The following is an 18,939-nucleotide window of genomic DNA, read 5'->3' on the forward strand; positions in this document are numbered from 1 at the left end:
GGAGGCCGGGCGCGCCCCGGGGCGCAAGCGGGGCACGGCGGGCGGCTCCCGGGTCCCAGGCCTCGAGTTGCCCCTTCCTCCCCGCGAGGGACCCACACGCACCCCACCCCCAACCCCGGGCCCGGCCCCCGCGCGCGCGCGGGACCCCGGCCCCGGGCGCGAGGCCGAGCCCGCCGCGAACAATGCGCGCCCCGCCCCGCGCCCGCCCCCGCTCTCCCATTGGTCGGCGCCGGACGGGGGTGGCCCGCGGGGGCGGGCGCGGGCCGGGCGCGGCGCGGGGACGCGGCGGCGGTGCGCGTGCGCGGGGCGGGCCCTACGCGGGGCGGGGGCGGTGCTTTGTGTGCGGCCGGCGGGGCGCGCGGCGGCGGTGGCGGCGGCGGCGGCGGCGGCGGCGGCGCGGGGAGCGGGGAGCGGCGGGCGCCGCGGTCGGGGCGGGCGCGCGCGGCAGCATGGAGGAGCTGAGCAGCGTGGGCGAGCAGGTCTTCGCCGCCGAGTGCATCCTGAGCAAGCGGCTCCGCAAGGTGCGTGCGGCCCGGCCCGCGCCCTCTCCGCGCCCTCCCGCCCCGGCTCACGCGCCTCTTCTTTCCCTGCAGGGCAAGCTGGAGTACCTGGTCAAGTGGCGCGGCTGGTCCTCCAAGTGAGTCCCCGACGCGGCGGCGCCCGCCTTCCCGCCCGCGCCACCTCGGCCCCGGGGGGCGGGGGGGCGGGGGCGTCGGCGCGCTGGGCGGGAAGTTCGCGGGGTCCCCGCGGGCTCGGCGGGAAGGGGGCGCGCAGCCTGCGCGGGGCCGCCCTTTGTTTACGGGCCCGCGGGGCGCGGGGCTGACGGCCTCCCCCGGAAGCCCCTCCGGCCGCGGCCCGGACCCCGCGCCCCCGGCCCGCTTCCCTCCCGCGCCCATTTGTTGCTTGTGCCCCCGGGCCGCCCCGGCCCTCCGCGCGGGACGCGAGCCCCCCTCCTCCCGTCCACATTTTCCCCGCTGTAACCTGAGCTTTCTATTGATGGACGTAGGACTCCTTTTTTTTTTTCCTCTCTCTCCCCCTTTTAAAGTAAGGAAGGGTGTTTGGCATCCCCGGAAGGGGCTCTGTTTACAGCTCCTTGGGCCCACCGGTTTCCCGTTTCTTCCCGGCCCCCACTTTTCTTTCTTTGCTTTCCCCTCCCGGTGCCCTGGCCCGCGCTCACTTGGGCGCCAGCCACATTGTTCTTAATCTTTGGGCTGCGCTGCTGTGCCCCTCGGCCTTCCCCTCCCTGCATCCTGCAGCGGCCTTCCCTTCCCTTCCTGGATCCGGGCCAGGGTTTGGGGGCTTCCCTCCCGGCTACTTCCCATTTCACTGGGATTCGTTTTCCTCCCAGGGGGGGGAGACCGTGGAGTTTTCCTGAAGCCTAATGTGAATTGGGGGTGGAGGTGGTGGTTTCCCTTTGAGTTTGAGGCTAAGGTGTTGGCTTCAAGACCCCCAGTCTCCAGCAATTCATCCTGGCCACGGGTAGGACTTGGGGGCACTCTGCCCCAGCACCCCTGTGCCCTTGCCCCCAGCAGGGATTGGAGGGCGACAGGGCAACCCCACTCCGGCTGTTTTCTGAAGTAGCTGGTCACTGCCTGTCTGGTGTTTCTCGACACCTTGTTTTTTCCTTTTCCAGACACAACAGCTGGGAGCCAGAGGAAAATATCCTGGACCCGAGGCTGCTCCTGGCCTTCCAGAAGAAGTGAGAAAGTTAACACCACGTGTGGGAAGGGGGACAGCGTTGGGGACACAGTGGCCTATCATAGAGCCGTGCTGGCCTTCCAGGGGTCCGGGGCTTGTGCTGTGGTCTGAGTTCCAGTAGCGGTGGTCACCAGAGGACCTTCTGTCCCATGTCTGAAGGTGCAGCAAGCCCCGAGGTCCCAGATGAGACCCTACCCCACCTTCCCTCGGCTGGCCCGCATGTGTCCAGACCTAAGAAGTCACTGAGTTAGTGCTGCTTTGGGCCTTTCTGACAGCCACGCGTGCAAAAACGAACCTTCTCGGTTCCTTTGTGAAAAGTTCTGGTTCCTCTGGTCGGCCTTTTTTGTTGAGTAATTTGCTAACAGCGCTAAGAAAAACCAGGATGACAGGTTTGCCATAAAATTAGTGACCTGGCTGCCCGGTGCTGCCTGAGGGTGCCGTTGGGCAAGAGAAGGCTCAGAGAGGGAGCCCAAACAGCACAGCAAAAAGTTACGGCTGCTGTGGTATTCTGTGCTGGAAACAACACGTCTAAGCTGTGAGCCAGGTGGGACTGAGCGCGTTGCCCTTGCCAGTCTCGGGACGAATTTGCTCTTGTAATAATAATAGGTGTCATCTTTTCTTTTAGATAGGAGACTGGCGTTGAGAGAGACCTCCTTTGACCTCAGGCAAAGGGGGGGTGAGGGGCAGGCGACGGGTGGGCCTCCCACCCTGGCCCGAGGGTCCGGGGGTGGGGGGTGCTGTTCCCGAGCATGCTGGTGGAGGCAAGGTGTGGGTGCTTTGCTGGGGCTTGCCCTGTTGATAGAGGCAGATGGGTTAGTTGCCCAAAAACTTGCCCGTCTAGGGTCAGTCTGGCCAGCGTGTTCTCTGGTCCACTTTTTAACCCACTCCCCCCGCCCCCCACTGAAGCATGGTGTTTTTGGTCTTCCCAGAGAGGCCATGACAACAGGAAGAAAATAAAGCTAGGCTTTTGGCAGGGTGAGCAAACACGAGGTGAGCCTAAACTTGCTTGAATACCTTTGGAAAAGCTTATCAATAACCTGATATCTGATCATCTACTCTATAATTCATAATCCGGGTCTTGTAAGTGAGGTTGGGGGATGGGGGGGCATCTGGTCCATTTCTCTGCGAGACAGCATCCTAACTGTTGAGAGAGGGTGTGTCCTTAACTTTACTTTGGATTATTGCACGGCAGGTAAGAACTGGGGGTTAGCAAGTGTCCAAGAGGTGTAAGGATCGAAGTACGGGGTAGTCTGGTTTCCATCATGGGGGAGAGAAATCAGAGGAGGTGGGTGTCTCCCTTCCCCTCTGCGCCCAGAAGAACCCGCACCCCTGGAAGCTAGGAGCTGGCAGTCACATGCTTGGTGTGGGGTAATGTGGCATTTTTAAGGGCAAGCCTGAGGTTCAGAATCTGCAGGTGAGGTTAACGTATCGGCAGAGGAGACCCTGAGACGGCCCTGCCCTTTTAGGAGACCAGTTAGGGGCCGCTTTGGACTCTGAGCTCTATCTGATTATACTCACTGGATTCTTTGAGAGATGCCCTTTCGGGCCCCAACGAGGTGATGTTTGTCTCTTTTAATTACCGGGAAGCTTCTCCGGATTGAGCCTCTTCCCCAGGGGTGCCCTGAAGTACAAGCTTCCTCTGGGGGTGGCAGGAGGCGGCTGTCTTGGCTTTACGACCCTGAGTCCCAGGGGTTCCCGAGCTGACTGGAGATGTCCTCCCGGAGGTGTGAGCTTTGAGCCCCAGCCACTTCGGGACTGGGCGCCTCCAGTGCTCCCAATCTAGGATACTGTCTAGGAACAGCGAGGTCCTAGGAAGAGGAACCGGGGAGGGAACTGTGTACCAGGGGCACCGGCTCTAAGAGCAGAGTCCTTGGTCCCCCCGACCTGTGCCCCGGGGACGTGTGAGCGTGGTGCAGCTGCGGAGAGGCAGAGGCTGGGGCCCGTGGTCCTTGTCTCCCTGCCTGGGTCTCTCGTTTGCAATGGTGGGGTCTCACCACGTGGGAGTTCTGGCCCCTAGCGGGCTGCGTTTTAGAAGTTCCATAAAACGTTTTTCCTGCAGGAAGTAACCGCGGTTAGCACAGGTTTGTCTGAAGGGGAGTCAGAAAACCGGAGAAGTGTTCCTTTCCCAGCTTTGCTGGAATTTCTCTCGCTTTTGCAAATGAAACGGAGCGATGGAAAACAATAAGCATATCGCACAGCGGAGGGTGTAGACCTCTGCGGTGGATACGTTAACTGACGGCCCAGGTGTTGGCGGTGAAGGTGGCGATCAGCTACCCGAGGCTCTGAGTGTCGGGCTGTTTGAAGCCCTGGGGTTCCCGTGTGGTGGGAGGGGGTGTGGGTGCGGGGCTTCTCCCACCCTGATTGGTGCCTGTCTTAAGGGAACACGAGAAGGAGGTGCAGAACCGGAAGCGAGGCAAGCGGCCGAGGGGCAGGCCCAGGAAGCACACGGTGATGTCCTGTAGCCGGCACTCCAAGCTCAAGGTGGGTGGCCGCTGGCCTGACGTGGCTCCTTCCCTCCCGGCGCTCTCTCTGGGTGGGGCGGGAGGGTTGAGGGCTTTGGGGAACAGGGATGGGGTTGCTGTGGCCGCAGAGGTCGTTCCCTTGCTCAGAAGACCCCGGCCTCAGGCTTCCTTCCTCACTTGTGCCTCTGCCAGCAGGGGGCAACAGCAAGCCCCAGCTCCTGCCCCTGCCCCCGCCCCCAGCAGGGCCCTGCGCTGGCCGACCCCCTCCAAAGCCGGTTTCTTGTTCATTCTGTGTCCTTCCTACACTCCTTTCTAGTGGGCGGCAGAGTCAGACTTGTCTGCTGACCACTGTCTCACTGCTGGTGGCTCACAGGAACAGGAAGGACACCGTAGGCTCTTGTACATTCACTGAATAGACACAACTAACCAGGGCAGTTCGCGGGTACACGCGCACTTGGGGGCGGTGGCAGCGTCCTGCCTTCAGTTCCGAGGCAGCATGGAGCGAAAGGGTCAGGGCCTCGGTCTTGACCGTGTCTTACATTCCTTTCTCGAGGGCCCTGCCCCAGGATCTCAAAACGACACACTGTGGCCCAGAGCTCAGTCGCTTACAAAAACCGCCCTTGTGGGAGGCTGTGGAAACCTTGCTTTAAGCTTTGGGGGGGGGGGGGTCCCATGTGGGAGACTGTGGGGTGTTTAAGGAGGGAGGCGACCCAGGCCAGCCCTGTGGCTCGGGCTCCCACCAACTGGGGACCACGGAAGTGGCATCGAGGCGGTGGGCCTGGCTGGACGAGGAGGCCCTGAGGCTCTGGGCGGCCCTGGATTGTCCCCCGCCGAAGGCAGGCGAGCTTTGCCGCAGGGAGCCCGTGCTGGCTCGGCCTCCCTACGGTGCGCCTCTTGAGACGCCAAGTCAGTGGGAAGCGGGCTGCGTTACTTGCACGTGGGGAGACGCCCAGGAGATGGGAGGGCAGCAGTTTGTTTTCCTGGTCGCTGGAATGTTCTGAAGGGGTCACCTTGGGAAGCGTGACGACTGCAGCAGGGTGTCCTCTTGCGTTCGATGGCGGAGCCCTTGCACATCTTCTCCTGCCTCCTGGCCCGAGGCCCGTGAGTTGGGTTGCCCTGCGCTTTCCCCTCTGACCTGTGTGCAGCGGAGTCTGTCCCCATCACGACCCTAGTGCCGGGGACGCGACCGCGCTGACTCTGCCCTGACTTCCTGACCCACCTGGGGTTTTTGGTGCTGTTGGTTCTGCTTTCAACTGCATTCCACGGACTCTCGGGAGGACTTTGCAAACTTTTCTGGAGCGAGGTGCCGAGAAGTCGCTCCCTCTTGGCGGCTCCTCTCCTGTGGAACCCACCAGAGGTTTGGCTTGGAGGCGTCTGACGCCCTCTGGACGCCGGGGGCCCGGCCGTGGAGGTGGTGACCCCTCCCGTTCTCTTTGCAGGAACCCGACGCCCCCTCCAAGTCCAGCAGTTCCACGTCTTCGTCCACGTCTTCCTCCACCTCCTCGGACGAAGACGAAGACAGCGACTTAGACGCCAAGAGGGGTCCCCGGGGCCGCGAGACCCACCCGGTGCCTCAGAAGAAGGCCCAGATCTTGGTGGCCAAGCCTGAGTTGAAGGACCCCGTCCGGAAGAAGCGAGGCCGCAAGCCCTTGCCCCCAGAGCAGAAGGCGGCCCGGAGACCCGTGAGCCTGGCCAAGGTGCTGAAAACCGCCCGGAAGGACCTGGGGACGCCGGCCGGCAAGCTGCCCCCGCCACTCAGCGCCCCCGTGGCGGGCCTGGCGGCCCTGAAGGCCCACGCCAAGGAGGCCTGCGGTGGCCCCGGCGCCGTGGCCAGCCCGGAGAACCTGGCCAGCCTCATGAAAGGCGTGGCTGGCAGTCCCAGCCGCGGTGGCATCAGCTGGCAGAGCTCCATTGTGCACTACATGAACCGAATGAGCCAGAGCCAGGCCCAGGCCGCCAGCAGACTGGCGCTCAAGGCCCAGACCGCCAGCAAGTGCGGCCTCGGGCTGGACCTCAAGGTGAGGACGCAGAAGGGGGAGCTGGGGATGAGCCCCCCGGGAAGCAAAGCCCCAAAGGCCCCTGGCAGCGGGACTGTGGAGCAGAAAGGAGGGAGTGCGGGGGGGCCCCCCTATGTCCACAGCGGTGGCAAGGCCCCTGCGGGGTGCCTGGGCCCCCAGCCCGCACCCGCCCAGGAGCTGAGCCCCCAGGTCTTGGACTTACAGAGTGTCAAGAACGGCACACCGGGGGTGGGTGTGGTTGCCCGCCATGCTGCGGCCACCAAGGGCGTCCCTGCCACCAACCCGGCCACTGGGAAGAGCGCCGGGGGCGCCCCCCCCGGGGGGAGTGGGGCCAGCGTGTCCTCCGACACCAACAAGAGTGAGAAGCCGGCTTCTAGGGGGGCCGCTCTGCCCACCCCTGCAGGCAAGAGGGACTGTGTCAAAGGCAGCTCGGGCCCCGGTGGGCAGGAGGGCCACACGGGCCCCGGAGAAGTGCGCAAGGCGGCCTTGCCGTCCGAGATGAGCACCGGAGAGGAGAACAGCAGTTCCGACTCCGACCCCGACCCGGCCTCCCCGCCCGGCGCTGGACAGAACCTGTCTGTGTCTGTCCAGACCAGCCAGGACTGGAAGCCCACCCGCAGCCTCATCGAGCACGTCTTTGTCACCGACGTCACCGCCAACCTCATCACAGTCACGGTGAAGGAGTCCCCCACCAGCGTGGGCTTCTTCAACCTGAGACATTACTGATGCCCCGTAGCCGCCTGGCTGCCCGGCTCTTGCCTGCCCTTCTCTGGCCTCTGGCTTTGCTTTGATGATGGCCCTGTACCCCGGGCCCTTCCCAGGGTCCGGGTAGCCTCCTTCAAGGGCAGGCTTGGAGGGGACTCCCCGAGGCCCTGCCTGTGGCTTCAGGCAGGGTCGTACCTTGATGCCTTGCCAAGGCCTGGCCTTGCCCTCGTTTCTACCTCTGGGCCTCTGCTTTCACTTCCCATATGCCTCAGGAAGTCTGCCTCCCGGGTCTCTGGCTGAACGTTTCTCAAGGCCGTCCCCTGTTGGCTGTTTGAACCGCTCTCCCTGGCTTGTGATGACAGAGTAGTGGTCAGCTTTCCTCTGGATTTCCCAGGGGCGCGGCTGTTAGAGGAGAGATCCAGTTGGTCGTTCCTGCCCGGCGGTGGGGAAGGAACGTGTACTGGGAAGTTGGGGTGGAGGGGGGGGTCGGGCCTTGAAGGACGGCGTGCGGGCTCAGCTAGGTTTTTAGAAGATGGGCCGTGGGCCAGGTAAGGGACCTCACCAGTCAGGACTCCCCTCAGTGCCTGAGCTGCCAAGGACCGGGGGTCTGCCTGCCTCCTTGTCCCTGTCCCCATGTCGACACCAGAGGGCCGTGGCCTGAATGTAGGCTGGCTGTAGCCGTGCTCGGGAGCCCTGCAGACCTCCCTTGGTGCCCTGTAAGCCTGGTTCAGGTTAACGACTGCGGCACCGAAATGTCTTAGAAGTCAGATCTGGGAGGGGCCCGTCTCGTAGCTGTTTGATCTAGAGCCTCCCCATTATGGGGAGAAGCAGAAGGGTGTCTCTGGCTGCCCTCCTTTCTGCCGTTCGTGCCAGGACAGCCCAGCCGGGGTCCCACAGAGGGCCTCTGAGAGCCCCTGGAAAGTGGGAGTGTGGGCAGACGCTTAGCCCAGCTCCCTCCCACGGCGGCCTCTCCCCCCAGGTGGACACCCCCCGCCCTGCTCCCTGACAATCCCTCCCGCCTTTGGGGGTTCCGTGTGCTCCCTCCCAGCTGCAAGGCTGTACCCTCGGACCATTTGGAAGTGGGGCACAATTTGGGCGCCCCACCTGTTGGAGGGCCCCCAGGAAAGGGCAAATCTGCCTGCCCCCAGACAGCCGAGTCTGGGAGCTGTCTTGTGTGGCCTGTGGCAGAAAGGTGGGTCAAGGAGTGGGGACGCTGGGTCTTTGTGATGCCAAAAGAAGAGTGGAGGTGTGGGTCCTCCTCTGCCTCGGCTGTCAGTGACAGTGACGGCCAGCCAGCAGGTGTGGGCATGCCCTCTGTCCTGTTGCCTTGATCACAGGGGAGCCCAGACTTACACAGCGGGCTCTGCTCCCTGAGGGGCGCGCCTGCCAGACCTCCAGCCCCCCTAGTCCCTCACCCTGCGCGCCAAATAGAAAGATGGCTTTTGTGAACCTGAATCGATTTCAACAGTGTGCCTTTGGGGACAGACACGTGTCCAGGACCTCGTCAAGGGGCATCCGGATGTAGCTTCCAGATTTCCTGCGCGGTAGCTGTGCTGGGCTGCGGCAGGGAGGGGTGCCCATCTTGGCAGACCCGGAGGGCTGGGGGTCCCAGACAGCCAGGCTAAAAGCTGGAAAGTGGGAGGGAGGGATCGCGGCTCGCACTGCACGGTCTGGAAGAAAGGGGTCCCGGCACACTGGGCCACTGGCACCAGCTCCCCCTCCGGTTCCCAGGCACCCACGTGCTCCCTGGCTGTGAAGAGAGGGCTCCCCCTCAGGGGGGCTCACCGGCTCCTGGGTTTTCAGCTCCTTTTGTGCCAGGCACTGTGCTGCCTCAGAGGCGGCAAAGCCAGGCCAGCAGCGGCTCCCCAGGCCTCTGGGACAGCCCGGGCTCCCGTGAGCTGTCGGACAAACGTGTGTCTGCACCAAACCCCGATGCGGTGCCTTTCTGTTTACCAGCTACTATAATCCCAAAGTCGAATCTGCAAACACCTTACTCCCAGCCACTTTGCCTTGCTGTGTTGTGTGGTTTTCATTCTGGTGCTTCTGACTTCACGTGGTTCGTGTTCAAAAGGGTGTGTGTGTGTGTGCGCACGCGTGCAGGCATGACTGCCTTCACTGAAGAGTTGACCGTCACGTTTACCAATAAAAGTAGTACTTTTTTATTTGCTGCTATGTGTACATGTGTGTGGTGTGCGTGTGGGTGGGCGGGTGTGTGTGTGGCTGGGCATCCATCAGTTCCGTCTGGTTCGAGACCCCTCGTTTCTTTAATCTGCAGGGTCTTCTCCGTGGACCGCATCACAGTGTATGCTGAGTGGGTGTTTTCATACTGTCGTGTCTTTGTTTGCTCGTAACGGATAGGAAGAAGTGCCCAGTCTGTCCTCTTAAGAGGATTTGACCTATTTTTATATATATTTTTTGGTACCAAAAAGAGCGTTCCTTGTTTCGGTTACGCTCAAAGTTCTGACCTGGGCCTAGAGGTTTCATTAGGGGGAGATGGGAAGGACCAGAGCTTTGGACCAGTGCCGATTGCTGGCTTGACTTGTGTTTTTTAATTAAAAAAAGAAATTCATGTACGCCACTCCTAATTGCTTTAAACTACGGCTGTTCGCTTTTTTAAAAGGACAAAAGTGAATAGGTTATGGCCCTGGGAAGCTTACGATCTTTGTTGAAATCAGAGCAGCCCAGCCCCCATATTCAATCAGGACCTACCAGTTAGAGAGAATGCTTCCCCCAGGAAGCCCACAGTGGTTTGGGGGGAGGGGTGGGAGGAGGGGCAAAGTAGTGTGCCTAGATGACCAGATATTTTGCTCAAATACATCTAAAGATTCGGTTGCTTTTCTAGTATTTTTGGAGAACTAACACTAGGCATACGTTGCAGGTTTTTTGTTTTTTGGGGTTTTTTTGACGTTAATTTATTTTGCAGGGGAAAGACATTAGTGAATGGTGTCAGGTTTTTGTCTTACTTTCTGTTAATTTTTAGTATACCAATAAATACTGTTTTTCACTTGTCCGCCTGGTGTACCTCGTGAGTGATGCCTGGGAACAATTGCCTTCACTTTCCCTTTCTTGAGGCAAAAGCCATCTCTGGACACAGACTGAATCATGGGACCAAAACAAAAACAAAAACCAAAGCTTTCGGAGAGGGTTATAGCCCCTTTCCCGGAGAGCAGAAAAAGGTGTTTTGTTTTGTTTTGTTTTCTCAACAAAGGGATGGGGTTGATTCTCAAGGTGAACCCCTCCATCGGCAGTTTACACGGGGTGATTTGGAAACGTCTGGAGAGGATTCTGGCTGTCACAACTGGGGGGCAGGGGCAGTGTTGGTCGCTACTGGCACTTTGTGGGTAGAAGCCAGGGACGCTGCCATACAGAATAAACTCACTTTGAAACCTCTCCCAGAAAGTGACGTTTTAAGTAAAAAAGAAAAAAGAAAGATCCTGTGTTGGAAAGTTACTCAAACCCTAGAGTCCACCACGTGGGGCACCAGCTATAAAGTCCCACGGGAGTCACCGTGGCGCTCCAGAGGCTTCCAGTCCCTGCTGCTACTGTGCTCCTCGCTCGTAGCTCATCATAAAGAGATGATTGCTCATTACGAACCTTCCCTGGGTCTGTAAGGTTTGCATCACCCAACGCACGAATTTGTTCATAAATTTCAGCCTCCAGGGAGAACCGAGCTCCCTTTGAAGTGGAGGCAGAAGAGGGGTCTGGCTGCTGGCCACCACTAGTTGAAAGGCTAGTTGGGGCAAAGGCCTGAACGTTTTCCTTCCGGCAGAGCTTCCCACCACAAATACCAACGCAGCCCACTCTCCAGAAGAGGCCTGAGGATTTGACGTGAGGCTCTTGCAGGGAGGGCTCCAGGCCTGTTCTTTCGCTGTCCCTGCAGACGCTGGAGCTGTTTTGTTTTGGAGAAGGTGGGCAGGGATGACGCTAGGCGTCCTGTCCTCTCTCTATGGCTTTTGAGAGCTGCGGGAAGGGGTGGGGATGGCCGGGGAGGAGTAGGCAAGCCGAGCGGAGCCCGGTTGTCCAGAGGCTCCGCCAGACGGGTGCGGGGCCCTGACCCACACGGGCCTTTGTTCGTTTCTGCGCCGCTGATCTGATGGCCTAATCCACCGCCTTCCCAGAAGAATGGGCTGGGCTGCCAAGGGCCCCCGCCCGGCCCTCGGCCTCCCCCCGGACTCAGCCCCGCGCTGTCGGGTCCAGCCCCAGGGCTCCTGGCGCGATGGGTCAGCAAGGCTCCGAGGACGCGGATCCCGCCGGCTGAACACCCCCTTCCTGTCCGCAAGGGAGGGGCGCAGAGGGGGCGCCCACCGTGGCCCACTGTGGCGCGCTTTTGGGTGGGGGAGACGAGTCTTTCCCGGCTCATTTGGAAACCCAGGAAGGCACTTCGCGAATCGAAAGGCCGGGAGGGGGTGGGCGCCGGGAGAGGGACTGAGGCCATCGCCTCTAGAGGGCGCGCGCGACCCGCGGAGTTCGAGCCTCTGGCTCTTGGGACGCGCGGGGGGACAGTCCCCACCTCGGGCTCCGAGCTGCCCCCGGGAACCGAATGGCGCGATCCCCACCCCGACTGCTCCCGGGTGCCCCTGGCTACCTCCAATTCCGAAGTCTTGGGAAGAAAGCCCCGGCCCCAACCCACGGCCTCTTCCCCGTGTCCAGGCCCCCGAGGCTGGACGCCGTGGAGCGCCGCCAAGCACGGAGCAGCTCCCATCCCAGACTCCAGCTGGATCCGAGGCCCCCTCTGGGCCTGGAGGACTTTTTGGTGAGAGGAGGAAATCAGAGCTTGAGCCCCCGAAACGCCCGGTGCCGGCCTTCTCGCCGTCGGGTCTCGCGCGCACAGCACAGGGCCTCGACCAGGATCCGTGCGCTGTGAGCACCAAAGGGACAGAGAGCCACAAAGATTCCAGTTCAACCGGCGGCAGCCACAGGAGCCGGCCCGGCCCTAGGGACGCAGGCGAGCCGACCCAGGACGGAGGCGGCACCGCGGGCCAAGGCCTCCCCCCCTGGTCGCTTTCCCGGAGAACCTGCCCAGGGAACGGAGACCGCGGAAGGAGCTCTCGGTCAACGCAGAGGGTGCCGGTGCCCAGGTGGCCGGGAAGTGGGGGCTGAGTCGGAGCCCTCCATTCTTCCCGAACATGAGCCCACTCCGCTGTCCAGACGCCCGGGAGAGGTCGCTTGAGGGAGTCCCGGCCGAGCAGCTGGGCCACAGCTCAGGGGCTGGTCGCCCTCCGCGCCCCTCGCCGGCCTCCCCACTCCATCCCCGCCCCGGACTCCGCCCGCAGAGGGCGCGGGCCCCTCAAGCCCGTAGGGCGCTCAAGGCCCCGAGACCCGCTGCCCAGAGCCTCCCACCCCCACCACCCCCCCCCCCACCTCCCCGCCGGCGCAGGTCGCTCCCCACCTCCCGGATCCTCCCACTGGGCTCTCAGAATTGGGGAAGGAGGCGCGGAGAGCACCGTCAAGGGCGGGGTCCCCAATCGGTTGGCCGAGGACAGAAGATGCGCGGGCGAACGCGTCCCCACGCCCCTCCCTTCGCGCTCTGCCAGGGCGCCTAGGTCGGGGCTTCCCTGCGCGACAAGGCCCGCGGCGGCTTCGGGGGAGGTATTGGGACTTTGCGGTGGCCGCCTTGGGGTCCGGGAGGCGGCTCTCCTCTGCCGCCCCACGCCCGCGCCCAGCAAAGTCTTCTTGGGCCGGGAAGGGCCGAGAACCCCCCCATCCCCACCCTGCGCTCTGCTCTCCCCCGACCGCGCCTCGCCCGGCGTTGGGGCTTTTACACCCCAGGAAGGCCGGGGACGGCGATGCTGGCGGGGGGCGGGGGGCGCGGGGCTGCGCCGCGGCAGCCCAGGTTCACTAATCACATCAGCCTGCTCTGCGCCGGCTCCAAGCAGTCAGTTGCCTAGCAATACCCGCGAATTCAATTCCTCAATCAATAGGCGCGAGGCGCTGCATTTCGGGGAGCGCTGGCGAGGCTGGGTGGGTCTGGGGGGCGGGTCCCGCGACAGCACCGGGAAGCAGGCCGAATGACCCGGGGCGCGCGGCTTGGGGGCGCCCGGGCCTCGGGGACCAGCGACGTCGGGCCTAGGGGTGGGGCGCGCGGGGGGAAGCCCCGCCAGAAGAAAGGGGACCCGAGAGGTCGCGCCCGTCCTCCTGGGGTCCCCGAGTTCCACCTGGGCCCCAGAGAAACGCGGCCGCTGGGTGAGGAAAGGCACGACCCCCACCCCCCACCCCAGGAGGCTAAGGAGGGTCACACCCCGCTCCCTCCGGGGCCCGTCTCTCCCCCCTCCCCTAGTTGGGAAGTTCCCCCGGTTGGGGAAGGGCCTTGGCGGCGCGGGGATCCTCCTGGGCCCACGGGGCCCAAGGTGGGGTTGGGTGGGATGGGCAAGGAGAGAGGAAGAAAGGGTCCTCTCTCCCGGGGCTACGCTTCCCTCTGCTCGAGTTGGGGGGGGGGGGCGGAGAAAACAATAAAACCGAGACACGTCTCTATTTACAAAGTATATATATTTAAACACGTAGAAAGCGGTATTGGGTACAGACATTCACGACCGCAGAAGATAGGTACCGAAGCTTCACTCTTGAGCTGAGGCGGGGGTCGATTCGAGATTTGTACACATCTTAGAATTAAATAAACCCAACACGCGCGCACATCCCGCGCGGTTGCAGACTCCCAGCCAAGCGGCCCTGGCCCCCGCCCTCCCACCCCCCAGGTCAGCGTCGCAAGAGCGAGCGGAGAAGACACACACGCACGGCCACGGACAGACGGCGGACAGAGGGGGCTCCGGGAGCAGAACCAGGCTGGCCAAGGAACGTCGGAGGGAAGGGGCAAAGTCAGCCCCGAGGGAGGGACACGGGAGCCAAGAGGGCGAGGGACAAAAGGAAGGCGGCAGCCAGGTAAAGACACGCGTCCCCGAGTTACCGTCCACTGGGTAACAGACATGCCCCTTCGAAGAAGCTTCGTCTGAAAACAGCGTCCACATCTAAATAGATACACTTGGTCAACGGCGCTTCTTTATACAAAGTCTAAAATACCAGTCTGACAAATGTGAGCAGATAAAAATCCCCATTCGAGGGGCTTCTCTTTATAGGCGCAATTTGATATTCAAAAACAAATAAAATCATGTAGTACACCGTTTTCCCCTTTTTTTCCTTTTTTTTTTTTTTTAACCCCCCTCTCTTTAAAGGCAAGAAAGTCTGGGGGAGAGAGGGAGGTGGGAAGATGGGGGTGCGGAGGACAAGGCTGGCGTGCCCACTCTGTACCCCCATCCAGAAGCTCCCCCCAGCTCCGGCCCCCTGCCTCTCTCGTCCCGAGTCTGTGCTTCCTCCCGTGCGCCGGGCCCCCCTGCTCTCCCTCGACAAGCAGGGGGGCAGTCAGATCTCCCTAGCCCTTTAAGTGCGGGGGAGGCCGGGGAGGCCGCAGGATCAGCCCTCCAAGGGACGGAGGTGTGTGTGCGGGGGGAGGACAGATTTGTGCTTTCGAGTCAAAAGAGGGGCGCGCGTCCTGCGTCCCTGGAGCGCACGGGGGCGCCCCGGGCCCCGCCGCCGCGCACGGCCTCCCCCGCCGCGGGCCGTCTCTTTTCAACTCCCGCTCCTCCCGCCCCCTTTGGCGGAGTCTGAATGTCGAGTTCAAATAGAGAACACTCCGCGAATCGAAAAGGCCTATAAATTATAGCTTTTGCTCTTAAGAAGTGGGGGGGGGGGGAGGAAAAAGCAAAAGTTCTGATGCGCATTCTTGGATGAAAACCTCGCCTCGCCCCTCCTTTCCCCTCGCCCGCCGGAGCCGCCGGGAGGCGAGTCCTGCCCGGCTCCTAGAGCCCCGAGCCCAGACCCTGCACCGCACTCCCGGCCGGGCCCGCCGCCGCGCCTCCCTCCGTGGGTCCCGCAGGGTGGGCCTGTGTGGCCGTGCGTCCATCCGAGAGCCGGCGGCCCGCCCTCCCCGAGGGAGTGAGGCTAGTCCAACTCTTCCTGGGAGGTGGGGGCCACCGTCTCTTCTCCTGGCGAAGCTAGAGTGCGCGAAAAGGAAAAGTCCGCCCCCAAACACTTTTCCTGTAAAACAACAACTGTCTCGAACTCTGGGCACTGACATGCAATCCTCCCAATTTATCCTGGCATTTCGGGAATGTAAACAGATTCGCTGGGTTTCTTTTCTTTCTGTGGAGTAAGGAAAGGAATCGAGGGAACTGGGAGAGTTTATCCACATTACATACACACGATCTGATCTGCGTGTGTAACACACACATCTCCCTTAAAGTGCATTTCCCGGTGTGGTCCCCGGGGCGGGGGTGGGGGTGGGGGGTAGTAATCTGCTGTTCCCCAACCACCTGCAACTCTCTAACTTTTTACCTTCAACATCACACACAAAAGTTATTCAAGTTAATACTTTTTTCCAACAGACTTCTTAATCTTAAAAAAAAAAAAAGGCAAAACAGACTGACCCCACCCCCTTTTTTTCTGATTGGGGAGCTAATCTTTTGTTGGCCTGGTGGGCCAATGGGAAGAGAGAAAAAATCCGGGTCCTGCCTTGGTTCCAGGGGTCTGCCTTGGGGCTGTGGGAAAAGGGAGGAGGGGCGAAGTGGGTAGGCCAGTCCCTCCAGACACGATCAGAGTCCAGTACCTAGGTCCCCAAACTCCTTAGTGCTCTGGGTGGCTGAGGGGCGGCGACTCAGCCCGTCTGCCCCAACTAAACCACGCTGAGTCTCTCTCTCTCTCTCTCTCTGCTTGTTTAAATAAAACAACTTCAAGAGTTGAAATATATATATTTAGATATTTTTTCTTAAATAACATATTTACATCTAATAGAAAATATAACTCTAGAGATAATCTTTCCAACCAAAACTGAGGGGAGGGAGGAGAAATGGAAAGGACTGGGGTATGTGAAGTTAGGGACAGGGCCAGCCCGGAAGGCCGCCTCCCACCCAGAAATAAAAAGCATTAGGCCAAGTTTGCACTCCCACTCTCTCTCCTGCTCTCTTGTCCTGTGATCACCCACCCAGCAATTCATCTTTTCTCTTTAAAAAAGCCTTGGTCCGTGTTACTTTCCTTAATGGTGACGGTCAAAAAGTTTGAGGTCACGTCGGTGACCACCACCTTCTCCAAGTTGGTCAGAGAGGGACTCCAGGATTCCTCCTCTGGGTCCCCCAGGATTCTGGCCACTGGGATCCTGGCGATGAGGGAGGGCCTTCCCCCCTGGGCCCCCATGTCCCGATACAAGCCCCCCACAGAGCCAGGAGTGCCTGAGCCATGCCGGACCCGAGGGCCACCAGGGTCCAGGGTGCCCTGGCCTCTGGCCTCCAGGAAGGTCGCCCTGTGCTTTATGACCCTGGCCGGAAAGGTGTCCACTGCCAGCTTGCCTGTGGCCTCGGCTGGGCTGGGGCTGGCCACACCGCACTGGGCCAGGTCCGAGTCCTGCCTCCGGGCCAGCTGGATCACGCTGTGGCCAGCTGGGAACTTTCCTGCCCCGGAAGGGGCCTCGTCCAGCTTCCTGCCCTTGAGGTAATCTCCGAGGCCATCACTGGGTTCTCCCAAGGGCCTCTGCGAGGGGTCCAGGAGCTCCTTCCGGGGCTTGGGGCCTCGCTTCTTGGAGCTGTCTCCCGGCGAGCTGGGCTTGTCATCCGTGCGGCTGGTACCCCGCTCACGCTCCCGCTCCCTCTCTCGTTCCCGCTCGCGCTCGCGTTCCCTCTCCCGCTCTCGGTCCCGGTCCCGAGGGGGCTCCACTCGGCAGGTGCTGCTGGTGCTGCTGCTGCTTCCCGGCGGGGACAGACCCATGTTCCGAAGGCCCTCACGTGCCCGGGATGTAGAGGCCAGGTCCTGGGGCGAGCGTCCAGGGTAGGGGATCCGGATGCCCCGGGCCGAGTCACTCCGGAACTCGTAAGTTTTGGCCTTTGCTTTGGCCTGGGCCTGCAAGAGAGAAGGCATGTCAAGAGCAGACCAGGGCCCTGCCCACTCCCCCAGGACCCTTCTTCCAGCGGGGGTGGGGGGGGGGCGGGGGGGGGCCTCCCTGCTTCACCCTCTGATGCCTCCGGATTTCTCTATGGGTGGGGGTGGGGCTTAGGGGCAGCAGTCTGGGGGAAGCAGAGAATTTGTCTGGAAGCAGCCATTTGCAGAAAGCGCACTTCTTGCTTGTATTTGATTATATGTCTATTTGGGATGGCTGTGGGCCGAACCCTAGTGTGCTGAACCCCTTCCCCCAAGACACCTCTGGGCACTGCCACTGACCTGGTGACAGCCTGTCTGGGGACTCCTTCCTAGATTACAAATAGCCAAGAGCAGTGGACACCCCCAAAGCTCCCTAAGCCCTCAGAGCCCCCTTCCCCCCCCCACAAATGACACTGTAACATTGCTGCCCACCATTGGATACTGCCCTCCTACCTTGAGAAGGAAGGTTTTGGGTTTGGGTCCTCGCTTTTTGGGGCCATAGAGCTCCATCTCCCGTTCCCTAGAGAAAGGAAGGAAAGAGAAAGGGGTGTGTGAGTAAAGAACCTAGTGGGACTCCAGTCCAGGTTGGACCCATGTTCCTAAGTGAGAGTCTGAGGCTTGAAAGGGCCTGTACCTTTCCTCAAAGGCTGCGAGCAGGCGAGCATCCAGGATGTTTTCTTCGGGTTCCCATGTGCTGTACCTAGAGGAAATCAGGAAGAAATGGGCGTCAGTCCCGGGAACAGGGAAAGAGCGGCGGGGGTGTGTGTACGTCTGTAACTTTTCTTGTTGCATTGTATTGTATTTCAATGTAAAGGGAAAAAGAGGAAGAAAGAAACCTCCCGAACAACAGTCTGGGGTTGAGAATTGCACATAACCTACTTACTTCTGCGACCAGCCCTTCCATTTCACGAGGTATTCCATGCGTCCCTGCGGATGCAAAGGGGGAAAATGCGTGTGTGCAAGGGGAGAAATGCATGACGAGGACACAAGAAATGCATGCAAAAAATGCATGCACCAAATGAATGCGCGAAATCCCATCGCGAAAGGCACGCGCTCGCTGCATCACCCCCTGCACGAAACGCTGCACAAAGTGCATGCACCGGCATTCATCCCCCCACCCCGCCCCCCACCCATGCAATCTGTGCATCGCTGCAAGTCTAAGGAAAGCGCTTGGGCTCAGAGCCGCCGCCGCCGCCGCCACGGCCGCGGCCGCTGCTGGGACCTGGGGGAAGGGAAGCTGGGCTGCAGCAGGAGGAGGGAACCCAGGCCGGGAGGGGAGGGCTCGGCCAGCCTCGGTCCAAGGCCCGGGGGTACCTACTTTCCGTATGCGCCGCTTCAGGAGGGCTTCGGCCGCGAACACCCGCTCCCCCACCGCTGAAAGCTCCATGTTGACTCGCCGCTTCCCCCCTTGGCCGCTTCCAGGAGCAGAAAAGCAGCAGCCAGCGCACGACAGACCATAATACTCTCCCGCTGACGTCAGTTCTCCTCCCCCTCCCGCGCGCCCGCTCCCTCCCCGCCCCCCTCCCGCGCGCCCGCTCCCCCTCCCCTCCCGCCCCGCGCTTCCTCCGGCCCCACGTGTTGCTAACGACGTTGCTAAAGCGGAGCGGCTGGGGCCTGCGCCTCTGCGCGCCGATTGGGCGAGCTCCGGGCCACGCCCCTCTCCCTTTCTCCCCCGCGTTGCTACGTGACCCGCGTTCCAATCGCCAGGGGGCGGAGTCCGAGGCTACTCCAGAGACTGAACGCGAGGGGGTGGGGGCCGCCGCCGGAAGTGACGTCGCCGGGAGGGCGGGCCCGGCCGCTGTCAGTCTGCGGGGCTGGCGAGGGGGCCGTCCACCCTCTGTCCTGGCCGGGGCCCCCTCCCCCGCCACCAAGATGTCCCTCCGGTGCCCCGCGTCCCCCAAGGCTCTCGCTGGGACCCCCGCGGTGGTGTCAGCCAGGCCCCGCCCCCTCTGCAGACCCCGGCCGCCCCACCCCCACCGCGCGGACTCGCGCCCTCCCCTCCCCCCACAGCCGCCGCCCGCGCCGCACAATGCACAATGCACAGGTGCTGGGGCTCCGCGGGCCGCGCCGGCACCCCGAGAGCCGGCCACGCGCCCCGACCCCGCTCCCTCCTGGCCCCCTCACCCCTTCCGCACACCCGACCCTCGGTCTCCATGACA

General features: G+C 61.9%; 2 protein-coding genes across 2 annotated transcripts; one reads left to right on the forward strand and one right to left on the reverse strand.

The window, feature by feature from the left end:
* The first annotated feature begins 434 nt into the window (after positions 1–434).
* Positions 435–9,893, forward strand: CBX2 (chromobox 2). The gene is made up of 5 exons (XM_042916633.1): positions 435–521; positions 594–637; positions 1,634–1,699; positions 4,077–4,179; positions 5,600–9,893. The coding sequence occupies exons 1-5, from the start codon at positions 450–452 to the stop codon at positions 6,902–6,904; spliced, it is 1,590 nt and encodes a 529-aa protein (XP_042772567.1). The 5' UTR covers positions 435–449; the 3' UTR covers positions 6,905–9,893.
* A 3,500-nt stretch (positions 9,894–13,393) lies between these two features.
* Positions 13,394–18,253, reverse strand: CBX8 (chromobox 8). Its single transcript, XM_042916053.1, has 5 exons — positions 18,099–18,253; positions 17,664–17,707; positions 17,415–17,480; positions 17,234–17,300; positions 13,394–16,762 (listed from the first exon to the last, which is right to left on the reverse strand). The coding sequence occupies exons 1-5, from the start codon at positions 18,165–18,167 to the stop codon at positions 15,863–15,865; spliced, it is 1,146 nt and encodes a 381-aa protein (XP_042771987.1). The 5' UTR covers positions 18,168–18,253; the 3' UTR covers positions 13,394–15,862.
* Between the last annotated feature and the right edge of the window lie 686 nt (positions 18,254–18,939).

The sequence above is a fragment of the Panthera leo genome, chromosome E1, assembly GCF_018350215.1.
Source record: "Panthera leo isolate Ple1 chromosome E1, P.leo_Ple1_pat1.1, whole genome shotgun sequence".
Taxonomy (NCBI): Eukaryota; Metazoa; Chordata; class Mammalia; order Carnivora; family Felidae; genus Panthera; species Panthera leo.